Source organism: Chenopodium quinoa, unplaced genomic scaffold (genome assembly GCF_001683475.1).
Source record: "Chenopodium quinoa cultivar QQ74 unplaced genomic scaffold, ASM168347v1, whole genome shotgun sequence".
Classification (NCBI taxonomy): domain Eukaryota; kingdom Viridiplantae; phylum Streptophyta; class Magnoliopsida; order Caryophyllales; family Amaranthaceae; genus Chenopodium; species Chenopodium quinoa.
Window position 1 is genome coordinate 3,567,612 of NW_018744113.1, and position 21,721 is coordinate 3,589,332.

Below are 21,721 nucleotides of genomic sequence, written 5' to 3' on the forward strand. Positions count from 1 at the left end.
AAAAGGGAAATGAAAGGCCTTAAAAAGTTCAAGCATTTACTTAGTCTATTTTCACTTGCAAGAATCTTAATTTGGTGTCACAGGTTGCATATTTAGATCCGACATTCGAGAGCATAATTACTTATTTCATTGAACCCTCATTTTAGCATGCAAATTGCATATTCTTTTCATTACAACTACCTTGTCTTTTTACATGCAACTGTAATTATAAGGTATGCTAAACATGGAAACATGATTTTTTTTTTTTTTAAAAAAAAAAAAACACACACACACACACATACGTGGGTATACTGAGAAAAACATGTAACCAAAAACATAAATCCCACCATGCTCTCGGATGTATAATCTAATAATCTAAGCGTTACCTTGCTGATGTTGCAGTACATACTTCATGCTTAAACCCTCCTATGAACACTGAGTTCTACCATATTTACCCTGAGATTTACCACAACACACATTTGAGGAAATTAAAAACATGCTTTACTATAAGTATATATTTTTTTTGGATAGATTAAATCATACAGCTATCATTAGGGAAATTCGGAAGTCAGGATGACAAATGATTTGAAAGGTATAATTAAATAGGAAGTATGTTGTACTATAAAACTATGTTACTATCCTCCTTTACCCTGTAGAATCATTTGTACCTGTTTTTGGTTATCAGGTTCTTCAATGGAAACCTTAAAGAATTTGTTGAATATTAGTGATGGCCAAGATGATAAGCTGCAGACATTGAAGCGTAAAGCCAGAGCATTGCATGCGAAAGCAGAAGATGTACTCAGTGAAATAAAACAAGGGGAGCTTCAACCAGGAAAGAGACGAAGGAAGGAGGTTGATAACTGGTTGAAAGACGTTGAAGAGGCGGTGCTTCAACTACAAAATCTTGAGCTACGAGGTAAAGGTTTGATTACATCAGAACGGAGCAATGCTGGATTGATAAAACAAATTGGAGACTTGACTATGCAAGGGAGTTTTCCTCGAGGGTTTACGTTCTATGATCATGGGAGTTCTAGTGTAGCACTAGTAACAACAAACATGAAGATAAATGATAGAATGCTACATAATAATAAGAGGAAAGTTATATCTTGGCTGATAGATGATGGCACCATCTCCACAGTAGGCGTTTATGGTCCAGGTGGTGTTGGGAAAACTGTGCTGCTTAAAGAAATTCACGATGAGCTACTTGAACGCTTTAAATCATCTGCACGCGTTTATTGGGTATCTGTGTCACATGGCATCACATTGCCTATGTTGCAGGATAAAATTGCTGAAGCTATGAATTTGAGCTATCTTTTAACAGAGAAAAATGCAATCAGGAAGGCAGCCTCTTTATCTTACGAGTTAAAGCAGAGAAATAATGTTTTTCTTTTCCTGGATGATGTGTGGGAACATTTTTCTCTAGAGGAAGTGGGGGTTCCTATCGGAGATGAGAATAGTTGCAAATTGATCCTGACAACGCGGTCTTTGGATGTGTGCAGAAGGATGAAATGTCGGAAAACTGTCAAGGTGGAGCCGCTGTCAAAGGAAAAAGCTTGGGAGCTATTTAGCAAGGTACTAGGACGGAGAGATCATATGCCACCAGAAATAAATGAGCTTGCAGAGCTAGTTGCTGCTGAATGTGCTGGTTTGCCTCTTGGTTTGATTGTCATGGCTGGAAGCATGCGAGAAGTAGACGACATTCAAGAGTGGCGTAATACTTTAGAGGAGTTGCAAAACTCAAGTGAAGGACAACCTGACAATAGAAACAGAGATATTCCCAGTTTTGAAGCTTAGTTTTGATCGTTTGAAAGACCAAAGGCTGAAGGAATGTTTCCTATTATGTGCATTGTATCCTAAATATGGTGAAATTGTACGAGATGAGCTGATTGTTCTTTTCCGTTCTGAAGGCCTTCTGGATAAGATAGATAGTTGGCAAAAGCAATTTGATAAAGGACACAGCATGCTGAATAAACTCGAAAATGCATGCTTACTGGAGAGGTATGATAACAGATGTGTGAAGATGCACAATTTCATCAGAGACATGGCAATTCGAATCACCAATACTAAGCCACGATATATGATTGCAGCGGGTGCAGAGCTGAGAAGAATACCTAGTGGGCGACGATGGACAATAGATCTTGACAAGGCTTCCTTAATGCACAATTTTTTGTCAGAAATTCAACCCGGAACAATACCCATGTGCCCAGACCTCACTACCTTACTGCTCCAGCAAAACCCATTTACAAAACTCCCAGATTCTTTCTTTGTGCACATGAAGGCCCTCAAAGTGCTTAACTTGTCCAAAACCAGCATCAAGAGGCTACCAGACTCGATTTCAGAATTGAAGAACCTGAGAGCTCTTCTGCTTGAATTCTGCAAGCGTTTGCATTTTGTGCCGTCAGTAGTGAAACTTACCAGCTTGAGGGAGTTGGATTTTAGCTTTTGCTGGTCAATGAAAGATGTGCCGCATGGGATGAATCAGCTAGCTGAACTTAGATTCCTTGATTTAGAGGGATGCAAGGATCTGTGTCAGTTACTCAGTGGTTCATTATCCACATTTTCTCACATCCAATGCCTTAAGCTCGATCCAGATGTGCAAAGTATCTCAGGAGATGATGTGTTAAAACTGGGATGTTTGGAGAGATTGGAAGGCTGCAGGATATCTGATGTAAGCAATTTTAACAAATATGTTAAATCTCAGCATTTCCAGCAGCTGAAGTACTACGAGTTTGTCGTTGGAGCAGGACAATACAAAAGGGTTGATCATAGCATAAGCGCAGAACGAATGGTGATCCTATGCAGCGGAAGTCTTAAAGGAGGAAGCGGAGGGGATCTATTTGTTCCTCCAGAGAACACTCAAGATCTACAGATTCATAACTCTGCATTTGATGCAAGAAGCTTGGTTGGTGCCCTTCCATCATTAATTCGTTTAACAGCATTGAAAAGAATTCTCATTAGGCGTTGCAGAATGATAGAAGTGATATGGTCACCAGTATCAGGCGTTGAAGCTACACAAGAAAAGAACCACTTCAATGCTGCTGTTGTATTATTGCTTCAATGCCTTCAGGAGTTAATTCTCACTGATCTACATGATTTCAGGGGTCTAGTAAAAGGAGGAGTTGCTATCCAACGAGGTGCCTTTTCCAATCTTAAGATATTGGTGATAAAATATTGTCCCAATATCAAGGAGCTATTCACATCAAATCTTTTAAAAGGTGGCCTTGATAACCTCCAGGAGCTGGAGGTTGAAGGATGTGAAGAATTAGAAATGATTATTGCAGTCCATGATGATGGTGGTCGAGAAAAGATCATAGATTTTGAAGGATATGTCGACAAAGATGGTGATTTAATCTGGCTTCCCAACTTGAGAGCTCTGCACTTGAGGCAGCTGCCAAAGTTGACAGGCATCTGTCATGGAGGGATGCTAGGAAAGTGTTCTGTTGAGCAAATTTCTGTTGAATATTGTGCAAAAATCAAGCAGATATTCAAGAGCAGTTTAACACAGTACCATTTGAGCAACTTGAGAGAAGTTAAAGTAGCAGCTTGCAACATTTTAGAGGAGATTATTGCATCACCCAACTCTCAGGGTCAAGAGAGTAGTGGCACCTATGAACTCCCCTACTTAAGGGCGTTAGAGTTGGATGATCTACCATGTCTTACAAGTTTCTTTCATGGAATCATACCAACTTGTGGTTCCATTGAACATATCAATGTTACAAATTGTCCAATAGTGAAGAGACTACCTCTCTCTGTACCCCTACACAACAATGGGGAAGGACTGGTACCACTTTTTCTTCAACAGATAAAAGCAGATCAAGAGTGGTGGGAATCTCTCGAATGGGATAATCCTCTTATTAAGAAGACCCTTCTGCCATTCACCAAGTTGAGTGTGGCAGGCGCATCCAGCTTTGATATCTTTGAAGGTGCTTTAGTTTTCCATCTTACATACTCTCTTAATTTAGTATCCAATCATAAGAAATTCTTTTTTGCATATTGCAGAACTTGGGTCTCCTGGGAGACTCCATGAACTGGAAAACAAATTTTCTAAAACAAAAGTGAATAATAGTTCAGAGACTGCAGACATCAACTCCTGCCTTACTTTGTTAAGGTTACTTCTCTATATTTCTTTGTTTCATTTACTCGTCTTTTTCCTTTCCAATTCGCTGGTGATGTTCTCACTGACAGACGTCAAAACTCTGAACTTTTTTTAGTGATGTTCTGCCTTGAGGCATGCAAGACGCACAACGCTGTATTCTTTCTCCAATAAGAGGTTAGATACATGATATTTTCTTTAGCATATACTATCACCATCTAGATTTATACTACCACCATCTAGATTCAATAATCAATCTAGGACATTCTTTCATGCTCATAGATTTACTTCCTTTAGCTATAAACCTCTTAAGCATGTTTAAATAACCTAGCTGTTTCTGAAAATTCAGATAGCCTAGTTTAGCCATACTAAACTCAGGAAACACCCCAATAGCAGTAAAATATGGTGTACAACACATTTCCATCATAGGAGCCACAATGAGTTTACAGCTTTCGGAATTTGTCGAATTGTAGACTGTATGGAAGGTGTTGGAAATATAGAGATTTGTCCTGCTTTAGCAACTACTTTTTCCAGACATTTTATATCCTTACAAGATGAATATTATTTATTTCAATTATATGTGTAGTTTTGGTTTTTTCACACATTTACACCAATTAACTCCGTCTTCTTGAGTATGTAGCAATAGAAATCAAGGAGAATTCAATAGAGGGACCGCTCATGCGGATAACTTTTGCTTTTAGGAGCACATAGAGAGGATAAGAGAATTGGTAAATACTTCGTATAATTGAGTCCCACAAAAAAGAGTGGGAGATATATAGAATATAGTAAAAGTGATTAGAACGTATAAAAACGGATGAATAAGAAAGTAAATAAAATTTAGGAAAACTGATGTAGTGTATATTTATAATGAATACGAAAAGTGAGTAAAACTTAGGAAAAATGTATGTTCTTTCTTAGTTAATCAGTGTCGTGTGAATATTTTATCTATAAAAAATTTACAATAAAAGTGTCACTGCTAAGTAGAGCAGAATTAACAATTTTTCTGATGTTTCGGATTGTATTGAGTTAAAATATTTACATTCTGTTTAAACCACTAGGAGTTACTGCGAGTATAAAGAAAGCGGCTTTAAGGACCATTTTCAACATCACTTCTCAGGCAGAGAAGCAGATATTCATACAGGTAAGGAACCATTTTTTGGTTGTAGGTCATCCTTTATCAGACAATTTTTAAGCTCTCGATCTTTTTGTTTGGTTAGTTGTAAGCTTTGGGAATGATTTTCTAGCTTTAGCTTTATTTTCTCTTAATTATAAACTAGAAAAATACGAAGTATGATCTGGTACTTTCTGAATAAACAGGACGTCATTGAAACTGGTATTGTGTTGCTCCATATGTCTGTTTGCTTCGTACTGCTGAAGTTTGACATCAAGTAGGAGGTTGCGCAGGTTTTTTCAAATGGTACTTTGGCATATGTTGTCATGATATAATTTATCGTGATCATGACAGCATCCAAATCTAATGCTCTGAAGGCAGTCAAAAATCTATAGGTACGTCGGGATGACGGTGATGATGAAAAAGAAGCAGCATTGTCTTCTGTTAATGGTGCAGAACTGCAGCGCAGAGGAAATGAAAACTTTGAAATTGAATCCGAGTTTGGTAAAAGATGTGAACAGCATTTTTTTTCCTTAATTGTCTATTTTGCCTGAGAACAATGACAGCTTTTCTTCAATAATTCTTCATAGCCATTCCTCAGACGCATATTGCCCTAATCATCTGTAGCCAGTTTGCCAGAAGTTAAAATCTGAATAAAATTGGACAGGGAAATTCAGACGTGGATGAAATTTTTTTGATTGGAACTTTATGACCAATTGCAAAATAGTTTTGGCACATGAGTTCTGGTTTCGATTTCAAGTGATTTCAGTTATATTTGGTTTCAATTATTAATTTGAATTTCATCGTATTCATAAACAAAAAAAAAACTTTGATTTAATTACATTTATTTTCGAGTCTAGTAAGCTTTGATCCAGTCAGTCATTTGATCTCATAAACAATCCGGGCTAGGATAAGGTAATTCAAATTGAGTAATTAGGGTACTACTCCATAGTTTGTTTTTCCGGGACGTGGAATCAATTACACATTAGAGTAGATATTAATTGAAACCACATAGGCAGTGCTCAGCTGAGTACTTCCATGTTAGTGTCACACAGACACACATTGTAAATGATATCTCACATCAGTCATATGTTTTACTTATTCAATTCGAAGTCTCCACCATATGGCTAATTAAAAACCGAAATTCATATGAGTTCAATTAGGGAACGAAGCTTTATTGTTCTTCGCAAAATAAAACCAAGTAACAGTAATTCTCCTGGAAGGCACACCAATTACCAAATGGTTTTAGGATTAAACATAGAATAGGGAGAAGGGACTCAAGGGAGAAGTTAAAGAAGAAGGGTTACAATAATTCTCCTGTCAATTCAATTATAAAATAAAACCAATTAACAGTAAGTCAGTAATCAATTCTAACAATCATATCAGCAGAAGTGGTAATCCCTGAGATAGGATCTTACAATACATTACATGTACCAACAAAAAACAAAACAAAAAGAGAAAAAAAAACCTATTTAACACAGTCACCTGATAGTTGATTAGAAGTATTACACTGTATCATTATGGCCTTTTTTTTTTTATCCAAAAAAAATTATCAACACAACCTAAGTTTTAAATTTAAGCAGCTCGAGTAAAAAAACTCAAGTAATTCGAATAAGGAAAACCACCATCATAAAAACCATTAGCATAATAAACATAATAAGCCACGTTAAACATGAAGTCTTTGAGCTCTGTGAAAAAACACTCATTGCCCTTACATTGGCGTGACTAGTGCTTGCCAAGCTATGCTCAACTGCCTTCTCGGTTGAATCAAGTATCTATAACAACAAAACCATGATGAAAAAACAAAATTAACCCCCCAAAATAGCCACGATAATGTGAGCCAAGTTGGAAACAAACAAATTTAAGATGCTAGACTAGACCAGACCAGAAAGGTGAGAAGCAACAAACATAGCACTTAGAACAATTGACTTGTTGACAAAGGACAGAAGCAAAAAGTTTAATTTTCCACGAAAGCAAGCAAGAAATGTGTTTTTGCACCAAAGACAAGGAATCTTTTGCCGCAAAAAATAGTATATAGATTAATATTTACATCTAAAAACTTCCTCTCAACACTAATTTCCATGGTAAAGCTCTCAAGAGTGTCATGAGATAGTGAGAATATTTTTAAGACACAGCTGCAAGACTATATATAGTGCCCCATCCCAAATTTACTTATACCTCTATATATAAAGCCCTTACCAGAATCAAGTGTTTTATTTTTTTTTATTTTTTTTTATTTTTTTTTTTTATCCTATCCTGGGCGGCTGGGCCCCTAAAATGCACAACATACAACTTAATTTATGCAGGATACAATGGTCCTGTACTTAAATAATACCCTATTCTCACAATCTTCTAATGTTTCATGTTCATTTTTTGGTTTTCTAGGTCGTAGAAAGTGGAAGGGGCTCGGACAACCTGAATTCAAACGGCCAACCTGAACTGGAAAAATATTGACAACCAAAAAAACTCCACAGTTCTAATACTTCGTATTATCTACTACATATCACACCTAGTTGCCTCACAACATTACCCCCATTTTGTAGATTATTTTTAAGCTACAGGTAGCAGTATGGAGTAATTTGGCAAGATTAGTTTAACTTTTAACCAAGTCCAAATCTAAACAAAAGTTCTACGGTAGCTTTTTAAATCTCAAGCCTGAACTCAAAACAAAATTTGGGAGTCCGATCCAGTTCTATTCCTAGGTAGAAAAGATAAAGGTGAAGGATACCAACCCTATGTCGTTTTCAGGATTTAATCATAATTTTATTTCAATGTATGAGCATAAAATGAATCCAGTTGCAAAATAAAACATTTTGGAGGGAGGAAATAACTCATTAACTTGCAGCTATTTAATTACACAGACAACACCACCACAACCTGGTCTCTTTACACAACAAAGTCATAAGATTCCTTTCAGAAAAAAGTAATACAGATTTTGTGAAGCAGTGTCATGTTCAAAGTAGGCTCAAGAAAGCATAGTTGAAGGCAAGTATGTACCTTCTCAGCATTTTGCACTGACTGACTCATTAAGAGACTGCTCTCTTTCAGTTGTCGTGCCATTCCCACCATCTCATCAGTCAAGTCTTCTTGAAGCTTTCTGTATCACAAAGAAGTGAAATTCAATAACACAATTTTATACAAAGGAAAGCTGAGTGAGCATATGCTCACCAAGAATCAATAACACGATACAACAATATCTGAAAATAATCTCTAACCATGTCACCCCCAATAAAAGGCTAGAAGGATTTCATCTCTAACGGCAAATGGGGATAAAGTAGACATTTATATAAAAATGCAAAAAATTGCTGAGGACAACTTCATAAAAAAAAAACACGGGGCTGGAAACAATCTCCTCAAAAAGAATCCACAAAATTTATACAAGACAATTCTCTATATTGAAATCTGCTTTCAGTAGAGATAAGCAAAACTGAGCTTCCTGAAGTTTCAACTTTCAAGTTATAATCCCCTTGATCTCTTGCTCCTGAAATTAAGATTGGAAGACGTGTAGTTCATATCCTTTCTCAAAACACTCCGTAGGGACAGTAGATGTGTATCATGAAGACTACTCAGTTTACTCTTTCAAGCAAACAGTGATAAACTCAGAGTTATCAACCATATTTACAAAATAATGTTCAGAATAAAATTACCTGTGCTTGTCTATATGTGAATGGGCAGCAGCATCTAATTTAACAAGTGGTGAGGAATCAGGTCCAACATTATCGTGTGACTTGTCTTCAACAAATGAGGATGGCCTACACTCGCAAAAAACCTTCCAACTCAATTTCAAAATTCCTTAAAATAACTCCATGAATAAGACTGTAATGTTTACATACACTGGTCTCTTCCTAAGTCCTGGTGGGGAGGCAACTTTAAGTTCTTCACCTATTTGAGGGCTTGCCTCAGTGGAAGTCTCTTCAAAGAGTTCCTGCATTAGTCATGTACCAAATAGTTATTAATGAAACCTCCTTTCCACACCAAAGTTGATCAAAAGCAGCAAACTATTTTCCTTTGGAACTATTGAAATCATATATTAAACATAAATAAGCTCTCTATATACAGAGTCTGGCAACTTCTTCCTTTTCTGCCCTTTTTAAAAGATTATACATTTGAAGTTTGTTATTGAAACAACTTGGTCTCCACATAATGCAAATTTCTGGTTTAAACAACAAAATAAAAATAATAAAAAAAAAAAAAATCCTAGAACAGCTCGAGAAACTCAACTCTGTGTAACTAATAAATCACTAGCAACCTCCTCAATCAAAATCATACAAAAAATACATAAACAATGAACAGACACCTAGCAGACATACAAGCATACATTTTGCTATCACAAGTTTTATAAGTGATTATGCAGTGTAAAAAAGCAATATATAGCAGAGCTACAACAGCTAAGATTAAGCATAGAAAAATAGAGGCCGTCAAAACATACCATAGGTGAAGTTAATTTGGCTGCAATAGATTCAATCTTCTCAGAGTAATCATTTACTTTAGCTTTGGAGACCCTACAAGGTAAAACCCAGGAGCAGAGTGAATTGATTAAATTGATGTTTAGTAAACCCATACAGTAACAAAGAGTTTGAAAAAAGTAAAGGATTTAAGTTATGTTGATGATAGAGCAAAGTATCTAACACAACAAATAACATAAAACTATGGATCACAAATCACAATAGTCATCAAACGGGCTTGATAGCTAGACTATTATACTCATAAATTAACAGATTATATCATTACACTATCCTAACCAAGAAATTAGTCCCAATTTTCACTCGCAGTCTACAACATCATGCAAAAAAGACATTAAGAATAGGTTTTTTTTCTCAACAAAAATAGATGATTTCATTAATGCAGCAAGGCTAGATTGCAATTCTAAGATCCAAACTCTAATCTCTTACTAGTTCTACTTCTACTGCTAAGGTTATTGCATCTGCTTCTACCATGCATCGCTGAGGAAGCTTATCCCCAATTACCCAAATCCCACCCTCTCTGCCTCTAACCCATTTCTCCAACTTTAAGGAGCAAGAGAATATCTCCACTATTTATAACAATAAGAAGAGAGAGAAAGGGAGTTTTTCACTAGAGCTTTGGTTTCAAGTTCACAACTATTAGCAGTTGATCTCTTTGTTTACCACAAACTTTTTAAACATTCCATAAAAAAATGCCACTAAACACCACAAACTTATAAGCTGACCTGGGCAAGCCTTCTGGAGTGGTCTCTTCAGTTAGCTGTTCCAACAATTCGCGCAGTGTAGCAACATACTGCATAATTACAGATTGTAATCCAATCAGGTGAAAAGCATATGAACTACAAACAAGTTGAATAAACGTATGATTAAAAAATTTAGATGCATATAAATTGAAATTTGTTCACAACATCTCGATTAACATACATGAGCCAATTTTGCCTGATTTTGTTGTTGTGGTGCAGCAGCAATTAACCTTCTCAGATTAATCTCAGTTTTGCTAATCCCCATACCAAGATTCCCACCTGCCACAGTCCACACACACACAAATATATATAAATAAATAAGCAAATTACGAACCTACCAACGTCAGCAATGTTTGGCAATTAAGAAAAAACAATTACTTGTATTTCCTTGATCATACTACACTAATGAGTAATGAGTCATCAAATGAGAATCTCCAACCTCAACCCATTTTCCTATCCTTGCTTGCGATTGTAAGATCTAAATCGACAATGATACGGCAATACTAAATTACTAATCATACGGTAACAAGCCTAAATTCAGAGATTAAGAAGCAATAATTCAAATTGAATAAATTTCCAAAATTTTAATTACAAGCAAAACCTCAGCCATGTCTTAACTCCCATAATGTTAATAAAGGGCGAAATATATGTTTTTCGGCAAGCTTCGGAGACGAGAATACGAATACACGACAATTACATTACACAAAGTCTAATAATATAGATCAATTAAACTCATAAACTATGATGAATCGCAAAATAATCTTCTCAATGAAGATTATCAATCTAAATTGCGCGTTTAGAAATTGTAGCAACAAAATCGCTGGTTATAATCTATCAAAACTTCAGCAATTTTAATCAATAGTTCAATGATCCAACTCAGAAGAACAATTTACTGAATCAAGTTATCGATAGTGTGAAACTAAACCCTAGATTATGAAATTGATATTTAATGATTAATCGAAATAAAAGGATAATTACCTCAAAGCTGTTTCAATGGTGGAGAGAAAGCTCAGAAGACACTTCAATGGAGGATTAAGGGTGCGTTTTGATGGAGGAGACTCGGGAAAGAAGGGAACAAGACATAGGAGGAAGAAATATAAGAATTATAATACTCCTCCAGTTTTTTAACGTTAACGGTTACGAGTAGATAAAAAAAAATGTTCAATTTAGTTAAAATTAGTATCTTTAAAGAAAAAAGTAGGGAATTACTTGTAGTAAAAATAATTTCAATTAGTAAAATTCGTTAATTAAAGAAAAAAATTTAATAGAGAATCAATAAAGATTATTTCACTTTAGTAAAAATAATTTCAGTTCAGTAAAATTAATTTCATTTTAATAAATATAATTTAACTTCAACAAAAATAATTTAACTTCTACAAAAATAATTTCAGTGTAGCAAAAATAAAGTGGCGTAATACATGTATCACAGTCCTTATTCATTTTCTTTAATTTTTTATCCTCGAAAAAATTCATGAAATTGTAAAATTACTTTAAAGAACAAATATAATATATAGAATTCAATAAAATTAATCTCTGTTAGTTAAATAAGAGAAAATACATATGTTCATCTTTCATGTTTATCAAGTGGAAAATATTAATGTCGTTCGGTCAAATGATTCATGGTGAAGTTCAGTAGCATTTAAGAAGAAGCATCTATAGAGAAAACTCAGAAGTTTTAATGGGGAGATCAAGAGAAAAGACTAACCATGCCCTTTTGTTCTTCGTTTTCTCTTATGGATTAACATGGTGGTGTTGGTGATGATGTTGATCGTTGTCAATGTCGAATAGAAGGATATGATATAGACTCGGTGGTGTTTGTGATGATGAAGATAGGTGTAGGTATGATGAAGATGGGCGAGGAAGAAGGTGAAGGTGGGTGTGTTACTGTTAAAAGAGGGGGCTGCTATTAATAGCGAGTGCAACACTTGAATAGTGAATAAAAGCAATTTTTAAAGTTCCATTCAGAATCAGATGCGGTGTTTGATTTTGGTTCTTGAAAACGTTAAGTATATATTGGAAAAACCTAGAGTATTTTTTGTAATTTATTTATTGACCTATAGTAAAAGCAAATCTTTCAATAACACTTGTCATTAGGACTGTTTATCAACACTGATCGCGGGTAAGAGTAGGTCGTTGGTCTACTAACCCAACCAAATTAGAAATTTATAATACCTAAACTTACACTAAACTAGTTAGTGGCAAGTAAAGGGTCGAACCACGAAGACTAAGTGTATCAATTTGTGCAAATTAGACTAGTAAGAAAGGTTGTGAGATAGAGAGAGATTAAACCAAACACTACTAAGAGCAAATAACTAAAACTTGGGAAAGTGGAATCCAATCACATCAATGCATTAAACAACATCATACAAATAGATGAAAATGACCTCGATTAGGAACATCAACACATTTAACTCACTCTCGCACAATTAAGCATGTTAATTATCCTACTAAACCAATTCACTCTCGTGCAACTAGCCTAGCAAAGGTATGGAAGAATTTAGGGCTCTCAACAAACTCACTCTCGCACAATTGATTGAAAGCACAATTAAGAGCATAGAATCGATTAGCTAGAAAGATTCTAATCCATAAAAGCATCACCCATACACAATAATCAAGAAACAATTTCATACTAATCACAATCAATCATTCAATTCATTAATATAACCTTCATCCAATTCCCTAGAACAAGACCTAAGCTAACATTATGAAGAAAGACATGGAAAACAAGGTAAAATAAGAATAAAAACAAGATTAAACAAACAAACTAATTAATCTACTCAAATCAACAAACGAAAAGCAAAAAACTAAGAATTAAGCAAAGCAATAAAGATGAGAGAAAGTTAGAGAATGTTCATTGAATAGATGAGAAGAAGTTCCACAAAGTTGCTTCTTCAACCTCTCAAAAACTCCATGAAAATCCAAGCTTTCTCTCCCTACAACTACTCCTAAACTAGAGAGAGAAAATCCTAATCTAACCCTAGGAGAGAGAAAATAAAATAGGCAAAACTAATCTAATCTAGGTAAAATAAAAATATTGATTGAAAGTTAAGAGAAAATAACCCCAAAGGGGTATTTATAATACAAGTTAAAAAAAATAAAAAATAAATAAAACTAATTAAAACTAAATTCAAAAACAAAACTAAAATAAAATAAAATAAATTGGAAAATAACCCCAAAACCCCCAAAATTCCCACCAGACCCACGAAAACAAACAGACCCCCCAAATTTTTCCCCCTTTCGTGGCTGCTCTCTCTGATCATCATCATCCAACCATCATCTTCACCGTAAATCAGCATCATCATCATCTAGCATCAAATCGTGGCCATCCGATTTTCATTAAAATCACGTGAAAAGCTCGTGATTGACCCACATTTGCACGCCCGCGAAGACATCGCGCAGAGGTCGCGCAAACTTACTGCCTCAACTCTGAATTTCGACTCCAATTGTGCGCCTTCTGACAGTGCTGCGCGGCCGCGAAGCTCCAATCAAATTGGACCTTAATTGAGGTTCGATTGTTTGCAAATGGTGAAGAGGGGAGGCCGGAATTCGCTGCTGGTGTAGCTGTGAATTGGTGGTTGTCATTGTGGTGTGCGTGAGGTGATGAGTGGCTGAAGTTGGAGATAGGGTGGTTTGGTGCTGCAATTGTTGCACGGAGAGGAGCTGCTCTGCTATGGGGATTTTTTCTGGTGGTTTTGGCGGCTGTGGAGGCTGAGATTGGTGGTTGCGTGAAAAGGAGAGTTGGAGCAGGGGAGTAGGAGTGTTGTGAGTTGCTGCGATTGCTGATTGGTGGTTTGATTGATGCGGTTGTGATTGTTGGTGGTTTGTGATGGTTGGAGTAAGTTTGGTTGGAGGTAGTTGCAGGCTGGGGTCGAATTGATGGGTGGTTGTTGATGGTGGTTTGCTGCTGTGAGTTGAGGGGTTTAATTGGTGAGTGGTTTGGTGGTGACTGATGGCTTGATTGCGTGAGGGAGCAGGGGATTGTGGTGGTTATTGCTGGCGGTTTTGGCGGTGGCTGGTGATGTGGGTTGCGAACAGAGATGGTGGTTTGCGTGGCTTCCTGTCATTGTTGGGTTGTTGTGGCTGGTGGTGTGTGGTGATAAGAGAGAGCAGGGGAGTGTGAGGTGGTTTGTGTGAGCAGGGGAAGTGATGTGAAAAGGGTGTGGTGTAGGTTTAGGTGATGGTGGAGTGAAGGTTAAGAGGGCAGCAACTACGATGCTTGGAAGCTTCTTGGATTGAAACCTTTGACTCGAACCTCCGACCTCCGAACACGAATATGACTTTGAAACCCGGAACACCTACAACCAAAATCACGAGGGTATTACCACGAGATAAAATAAAATAAGATAAAGATGAAATAAAATAAAATAACTTAAAAATAAAATCTAAAGAAATTAAATAAAATAAAATAAAGAAAACAAATATGAAAATAAAATAAAATAAGAAAGTGAGAGAAACTAGGAATTATTAACTAAAAATACGAAAATAAACTAAAAACTATTAAAAACTACTAAAATACTCAAAATAAAAGTAAAAGACGAGAATAAGCAAATAAAAGAAATAAAGGACAAAATGGGCTAAATTATTGGAAGATAAGCCGGAAAGCGACTCAATAAACACCCTAAAAGTAGGGCTGGCAAAACTGACCCGACCTGAAAATAGCGGGTAAGGTTGAGTTTTTCAACCCGATTAAGTAAATGGGTTGACACGAACCCGACCTGAAATTAAATGGGTTAGGTTCGGGTTGAGAATTTCAACCCGAAAATGACCCGTGTAACCCAAAAAAAAATTTATTGGATCAAAATATATGGTGGCAGTAAATTTTTGTGAAAATTTTACCCTACACCCTAGTGTAGGGTGTGTTCCCTACACCCCCCTTAAGCTACGTCGTTTTTTTAGCTGGGGTGGAGTTCTCATGTGCAGCTTCATTTTGCCATTCTTTCCTTTTTTTTTTCTTCCTCTTTTTTCCTTTTTTCTTTGTTTCTTATTATTCAAGCTATGTATATATATGATTTTAAACCCTATTTTTTCTCTCTCTTCAACTGATCAACCTCTATTTTTTATCTACATTTTTCTCTCGTTATTTCATCTTCTTCATTTGATTTTTTTTACGAATTTGATAATTGTTACCGATCATCAATGGCGAATTCTGCATCTGGAGATTGCGTTGATTTTGATCGTGATTGCGAGCGTGTGTTTCCTTCTGGAGTTCGTTTGGTTGATTCGTTGCTTCAACAAAGTGAGTAATTGTGATCATAATTTTGCAATTTTTAATCATCTCTACTTTGTTCTGTAATAATGCTCTGTTTATTTGAACTTAATTTATGTATTATTATTCATCTTCGATTTTTTAATTTACTACTTTGATTACATTATAATGATAATGTAATTCGATTGTTATACTTTGTATGAACATTTTGTTGCTTCTTTTTTTTTCTCTGTGTTTTAGAATTGTGTGTTTTTGTTGTATATTTTTTAGATTAATTTTATACTTTCAATTAATCATTTATGTTTTCTTATTTGTACTTATTAATTTGTTTATGTTCAGTCTCAAAGTCATTTTTGATCATTTATTTTTACATTTTTATATCGATATTATGTGCAGTGGTAAATAATGAAGATACTGTTTAAAATATTACGTGCTGAAATTTTTGCAATTGATCATGTGCTGTTTTAATATTGAACATTTTACTTATTTGTTATTGTTCATTCATGAAACTCTTTATGATCATTTATAATTGTATATTAAAACTTTGTGCAGTGGAAAAAAAGGATGATATTGTTTATTTAGAAGCAGAAAAGTCTGAATTAAAGGATAAAGAATTTAAATCTGAAGATGAAGCTTTTGAAGCGTATAATGAATATGCTTTTAGGAAAGGTTTTGGAATTCGAATTGGGAAAAGTAAGAGAAGAAGAGATGATTCTTTTTTGATGAAAAGATTTGTTTGTTGTAATGAGGGATTCAAAGATAATAAGTGTAAGAATAAAAGGATTTATGAGAAGTTGGATCATCGAACTGGTTGTTTAGCTTTTGTGCAGTTTCATATTGATCATTTAGGGGTCTATACATGTACAAGACATGAAATGGTTCATAATCATGCTATGATTCCTCCTGAAAAAAGGCATTTGATAAGGTCTCAAAGGGATGTGAATAAAGAGCAACTTTTTTTCATTCAACAATGAAATTGAGCGGAGTCAAAGTTACTGATTCTTTGAGGGTTCTAAAGAAGGAGGTTGGTGGATCTCCTAATATTTTTTTTACTGCTTCTGATGCGTATAATGCATTGTCATCTGAAAAAGCTGCCCAAATTGAAGGATGTGATGATAGTAACCAATTGATTAAATATTTTGCCAAGAGACATGTGGATGAGGCAGATTTTTATTATGATTTTGAACAAGATGATAGTGGTGCTTTAGTTAGTTTTTTTTTGGCGTGATGGTAGGATGATGAGAGATTATCATTACTTTGGAGATTTGTTGGTTTTTTATACAACTTATAGAACTAATAAATATGGAATGATATGTGCTCCATTTGTTGGGATGAACCATCATGGTAAGAATGTCATGTTTGGTATGGGTTTTATTCTTAATGAGCGCACCGAGTCTTTTGATTGGTTGTTTGACACATTTTTGCACTCAATGGGAAGGAAAAGTCCCATTACAATTATGACTGATCAAGCACAAGCGATTGCAGCGGGTATAAGAAACATTTTTCTTTCAACTGTTCATCATCGTTTATGTGTATGGCATCTTGAACAAAATTCTAAGAAACACATTGGAGCATTGAGAGCTTTGGAAGGCTTTACAGATTTGTTTGGATATCTTTTGAAGTATTGTGAAACTCCTGCTGAATTTGAATATTTCTGGAAAAGGTAAATTATTGTTTTTTGTATTTATTTTTTATTTTTATTATGTTATATATTTGATTATTATGTGTTATAGATATGAACATTTAGTGTTTTATATATGATCATACAATTTTTTTCTTTTTTTTGTATGTTATCATAATATTATTAGTGTCCATATTGTTTATGATCATTATTCTTTATACAAATGTACATATTTTAATTTATATTTTGTTCATTTTTCAATTAATATATGATCATTTCTGTTATACAGGATGTGTCATAAATACAAATGTGAAAATGATGATTGGTTATGTGATTTGTATAAAATAAAGGAAATGTGGTGTCCTGCTTATTCTAAGAAGTATTGGTCTGGTGGTATATTGCCCTATCAACGTAGTGAAACTACTAATAAGTCAGTTTCACAACGTCTTAATAAGACTCAAGGTTTATGTGATTTTTATCATGTTTTTCTTGATGTCGTTTCTGAGTGGAGAAGTAAGGAAGGTGGAAGAGATTACAATACTTTGAGGGGTAATAGGCACCTAGCTTTTGCTAATATTGGTATATTAGTTCATGCAAGATCATTGTACACTATTCAAGCTTATGTGCTTTTTGAAGAGGAGTTCATTAGGGGGACAACTTATGATCATGTTGATAATGGTTTGTGTTTTCCAGAATATTCATATCTTCTTTGGAGGCCTGGGAAGGATATAATTAAGCATGAAGTTGTTTTTAATAAGGAAACACATGCAGTTTGTTGCACATGCATGTACTTTACTAAGACTGGTTTACTTTGTTCTCATTCTCTTCGAGTAATCTTTTGCATTGTGTGCGTAATATTCCACAAGAGTATATAATGAAACGATGGACAAAGGCTGCCATGTGTAGTCATGGTATTGAAGAACCTACTTTGAGGACAAATGTTGTGGCTACTAGTGTTTGGAGGTCACAAACAATCATAAAGTTTGTGAAGTTGATAACAAGTTGTCAGAATTCTTTGAATGCAAGGGCAGAGGTTGAGTGTTATTTCAATCTGTTAAAAGAAAAGGTTGAGAGCGTATCAGGTGTAATTGACTTTAGTGAACCTATTAAAGAGGTTGAAATTGTTGATTTTGAGATCAAGAATCCTCCAAAAGCTAGGCCTAAAGGTGAGAGGAATGTAAGGCCTAAGAGTACCTTGGAGAAGCAATGCAACAAGGCAAAGGGTAATTTCAAGAGGAAAAAGTCTATGTACACTCCTTACAAAAGGGGTATAGGGCAAGCAGTTGTACAGGTATATGATCATTTAATATTTTCAAATTGATCATTTCAGTTTTCGTAAATGATCATTTTAGTTTGTTTTTTATAATAGGAACTTGATGAGAACGGTTGCGCTGTTAGTTATGCTAATTCTATTAGTGATCCCACTGAATTGATTGTTTTGAGCAATAAACGGTCTCAGGTAAATTCAAATGTGCCAAAAAAAAATATTTTATTTATATTTTATTAATATTGATTTTTATAATTTAAAAATATAGGTTGGCTTTAAATCAGCTGTTGTAGAAGAAATTCCTTCTACTTCTAAGGAATCAGATCATAGTATTTCCAATGATTTTGATCAGGTATGTTTGTTTGTTATTGATTATAAATTTATTTTATTTTTTGGCATTTATGATCTATATTATAATTTTTTTTATTTAATTTTTAATTTTTAATTTTTAATTTTTAGTTTTTTTGTAGGCTACTGGTGAAAGCCCTCTTTCATCCAGCATATCTATTGATGTTGATATTTCATCTATTGCTAAGTTTTTTTTTTCCTTATTTGTTTGTATAAGTGTTTGTAACTGATCATATACTGGTTTATTAATGATCAATTTAATTTTTTTTAAAGGCGAAGGATTTAAATCTTGAAGGTGTTTCTGTTGTTCAAGCTCGTTCTAATGTTGGTGCAAATAAAGGTGCTTCTGGTGTTAAAACTTACTCTCAAATTAATCCAAGAGTTCCAATTCATACTAGTGCGTCAACAAAATCTCATGCTGTTATTCAACCTACTGTTCCCAGGAATGTTCAAAATCCAACTCAGAATTGTTCAAACACCAATCCAGAAATGATCATATCCAACTCCAGGAATGTTCAATCAACAAATGTTCAAGTTATTTCTCCTACGGTTCAAATAAATGATCAAAGATTTCGTGTTCAGAATGTTCAAGTTACTCCTCCCACAGTTCAAAGAAATGATCAAGGTGCTCGTGTTCAAATTCTTCAATCAAGAAATATTCAATTAGGTTCTAAAAAGATTTCTTCTAAGTATGATATGTTGTTAGCCTTTTTTGATACAAGTGTAGCTAAACGTTTGGCTAATAAAGATAAATAAGTTAGTATTTCAGAACTTTATAAACATTAGACTTTTTTGTAATGTTGATTTAAGTACTATTTTGTAATTTTGAATTTTCGATCTATTATGTAAAAGACATAAATATTATATTTTATATAGTACTATTTTTAAGTATATTTGAACATTATATTAGAATTTTATATGTTTTTAAAATTATACATTTATCAATGATTATCTAGTCATTAGAATTTTATATGTTTTAAAATTCTACATTTATCAATGATTATTTAGTCATTTGTATATGAACAAAAGTAAGAACCAACATCCAATTTATAAAACTTATAAAAAACTTTCATTCAAAGATTAAAATGAAATATCAGTTACAATAATATTTTTAAAAATAAAATCCATAAGTCTATATCTTTAAAAAAAAAAAAAAAAAAAAAAAAAAAAACAGAATAGAGTCATATATAAGAAATGAACATATACATAGTTGTAAATGAACATTTGAAACTACAAAGTTGCAAACTTTCTAGCTTTCCTTCTATTTGCTCTTGATTCAGTGTTTTCTTCAAATAACATCAGTTCTGCTGTGTATTGGAGCCTTAGCTTTCTAATTTGTTCCACCTGTTGAACAAAATGAATTGTCAAATTTTAATTAAACAATCTTTATTGTTTCATAAATGAACATTATATCTTAAATAATTGAACATTTATAACTCTTACATTGTTTGGTTTTAAATCACAAATCCAGCTCTCAATAGGATCAGCAGTGAAGGTTTCCATATGCTTCATAATGTAAACTCCTTAATTTGTATAGTCATCGTTGCTACACCATTTCATCTTTTCCAAAACAACTGTGTAGTCTTCAATTCTATTTGCATCTTCATATCCAAGGTGTTTCATGTACTCTGCCAATCCTTTTAACTGATATAAACAAGAGTAAAAATTGTTTAGAAGTTGGTATTGTGATGAAGACATGAACAATTAATAAAATATAATTGATCATGTAGCCAAATATAAATGAACATATTATCTCACCATCATTTTTGGTTGTTCTTCATATTTTGCTTGGACTGATACATGTTTTGGTAGTTTTCTATTGTCAATTATATGAATTTTGTCTTCTATATGATTGACGCACAACAGAAAAAAATGTTGAGAAGTTGATACTGGGAAGAAGACCTGAACAAATTATATAATGTTATTGGACAATATATTGAATGTAATTGAACATTTGTATTAAACAAGAATTAATACTTGTTTATATCCAACAATGCTGTCAATTTTATTAAACTTCAGTTCATTGTCAATTTTTTCTATGAAGGCATTAATTCTTGTCTTCATTGATGATCCTTCTCGACAAACTTTATTTGTGCACATAATGTGCTGTTGAAATAGAAACAAACATATAGAAGTTAAATGAATTTTTAGCAATTATTTATCATAGGAAAATAGAATCAATAATATAAAAAAAGAAGAAAGACTAACATGAAGCATTGTTGAGAAATAAATCTTGTTTCTCGGCTTTTTATGATTAAGAAAACTTGCCCATCCATCTATGACACAATTTGTCACTTCAACATCATCTCCAAGAGTTTTCATTTCATTTCTATTGATGAGATTCAAGCCATCATAGTATAAGAGTGCACTGCATTATGAACATTTAATAATATGAATGTGAACATATTTTTATAAAATATATTAAACCTTAAGTTTAATTAGTCTAAGTAATCACCTTTCATATTTTCCACCAAGATCAAAGTCTACTGCAATTTGGTTCATGGCTTTCTCATCTTTAAACAGATCCTTGTACTTGACCAAGTAAGGAGATCGGAAAGCAGGAGGAATTGTTTGCTTCTCACGTTGTGGTCTTGTTGTTCAATATAAAATATTGTTAAATTAAGAAAATTATGAGGAATATAAATGAACATTTGAGTGTATATAATTTTTTTTTTGAAATTATACCTTTCAACCTTTCCCTTTTCAGTTTTTTTCTTCTTTTCTGCAATTGACTTTTTCTTTTCATCATTCCTGATCATATTACATAACACAAATGTACATTTAGGTATATGAAAATGTTCATTATTATTTTTGAACATTTACTTAATATAAATAATGTACCTTTTTGTGACTTTTGAGGATGAAGCAACAATCTTCTTGTTTTCACTGA

At 33.9% G+C, this 21,721-nt stretch overlaps 5 protein-coding genes across 6 annotated transcripts; 3 read left to right on the forward strand and 2 right to left on the reverse strand.

The window, feature by feature from the left end:
- Positions 1-669: 669 nt before the first annotated feature.
- LOC110692530 (probable disease resistance protein At1g12280) lies at positions 670-6,632 on the forward strand. Its single transcript, XM_021869565.1, is given in 6 exon segments — positions 670-1,731; positions 1,733-3,902; positions 3,979-4,087; positions 4,191-4,249; positions 5,131-5,213; positions 5,390-6,632. Coding segments are annotated over 4 exon segments (3,354 nt in total). The 5' UTR covers positions 670-672; the 3' UTR covers positions 4,207-4,249; positions 5,131-5,213; positions 5,390-6,632.
- Positions 6,513-11,514, reverse strand: LOC110692531. 2 transcript variants are annotated; one of them, XM_021869567.1, is made up of 8 exons: positions 11,368-11,514; positions 10,586-10,668; positions 10,372-10,439; positions 9,613-9,685; positions 9,017-9,108; positions 8,831-8,935; positions 8,181-8,280; positions 6,513-6,958 (listed from the first exon to the last, which is right to left on the reverse strand). In XM_021869567.1, the coding sequence occupies exons 2-8, from the start codon at positions 10,652-10,654 to the stop codon at positions 6,782-6,784; spliced, it is 684 nt and encodes a 227-aa protein (XP_021725259.1). In that variant the 5' UTR covers positions 10,655-10,668; positions 11,368-11,514; the 3' UTR covers positions 6,513-6,781. The 2 variants fall into 2 exon arrangements, with proteins under 2 accessions (XP_021725259.1, XP_021725258.1); XM_021869566.1 differs by having other exon boundaries at positions 10,571-10,668.
- Positions 11,515-15,525: 4,011 nt separating this feature from the next.
- On the forward strand, positions 15,526-16,569 carry LOC110692451 (protein FAR1-RELATED SEQUENCE 5-like). Its single transcript, XM_021869445.1, has 2 exons — positions 15,526-15,625; positions 16,148-16,569. Exons 1-2 carry the CDS (start codon positions 15,526-15,528, stop codon positions 16,567-16,569), a joined length of 522 nt encoding a protein of 173 aa, XP_021725137.1.
- A 333-nt stretch (positions 16,570-16,902) lies between these two features.
- LOC110692453 (protein FAR1-RELATED SEQUENCE 5-like) lies at positions 16,903-18,091 on the forward strand. Its single transcript, XM_021869446.1, has 2 exons — positions 16,903-17,258; positions 17,506-18,091. Exons 1-2 carry the CDS (start codon positions 16,903-16,905, stop codon positions 18,089-18,091), a joined length of 942 nt encoding a protein of 313 aa, XP_021725138.1.
- Positions 18,092-20,019: 1,928 nt separating this feature from the next.
- LOC110692534 lies at positions 20,020-21,712 on the reverse strand. The gene is made up of 7 exons (XM_021869569.1): positions 21,673-21,712; positions 21,517-21,582; positions 21,287-21,421; positions 21,040-21,199; positions 20,590-20,733; positions 20,275-20,475; positions 20,020-20,175 (listed from the first exon to the last, which is right to left on the reverse strand). The coding sequence occupies exons 3-6, from the start codon at positions 21,331-21,333 to the stop codon at positions 20,356-20,358; spliced, it is 471 nt and encodes a 156-aa protein (XP_021725261.1). The 5' UTR covers positions 21,334-21,421; positions 21,517-21,582; positions 21,673-21,712; the 3' UTR covers positions 20,020-20,175; positions 20,275-20,355.
- Positions 21,713-21,721: the final 9 nt, after the last annotated feature.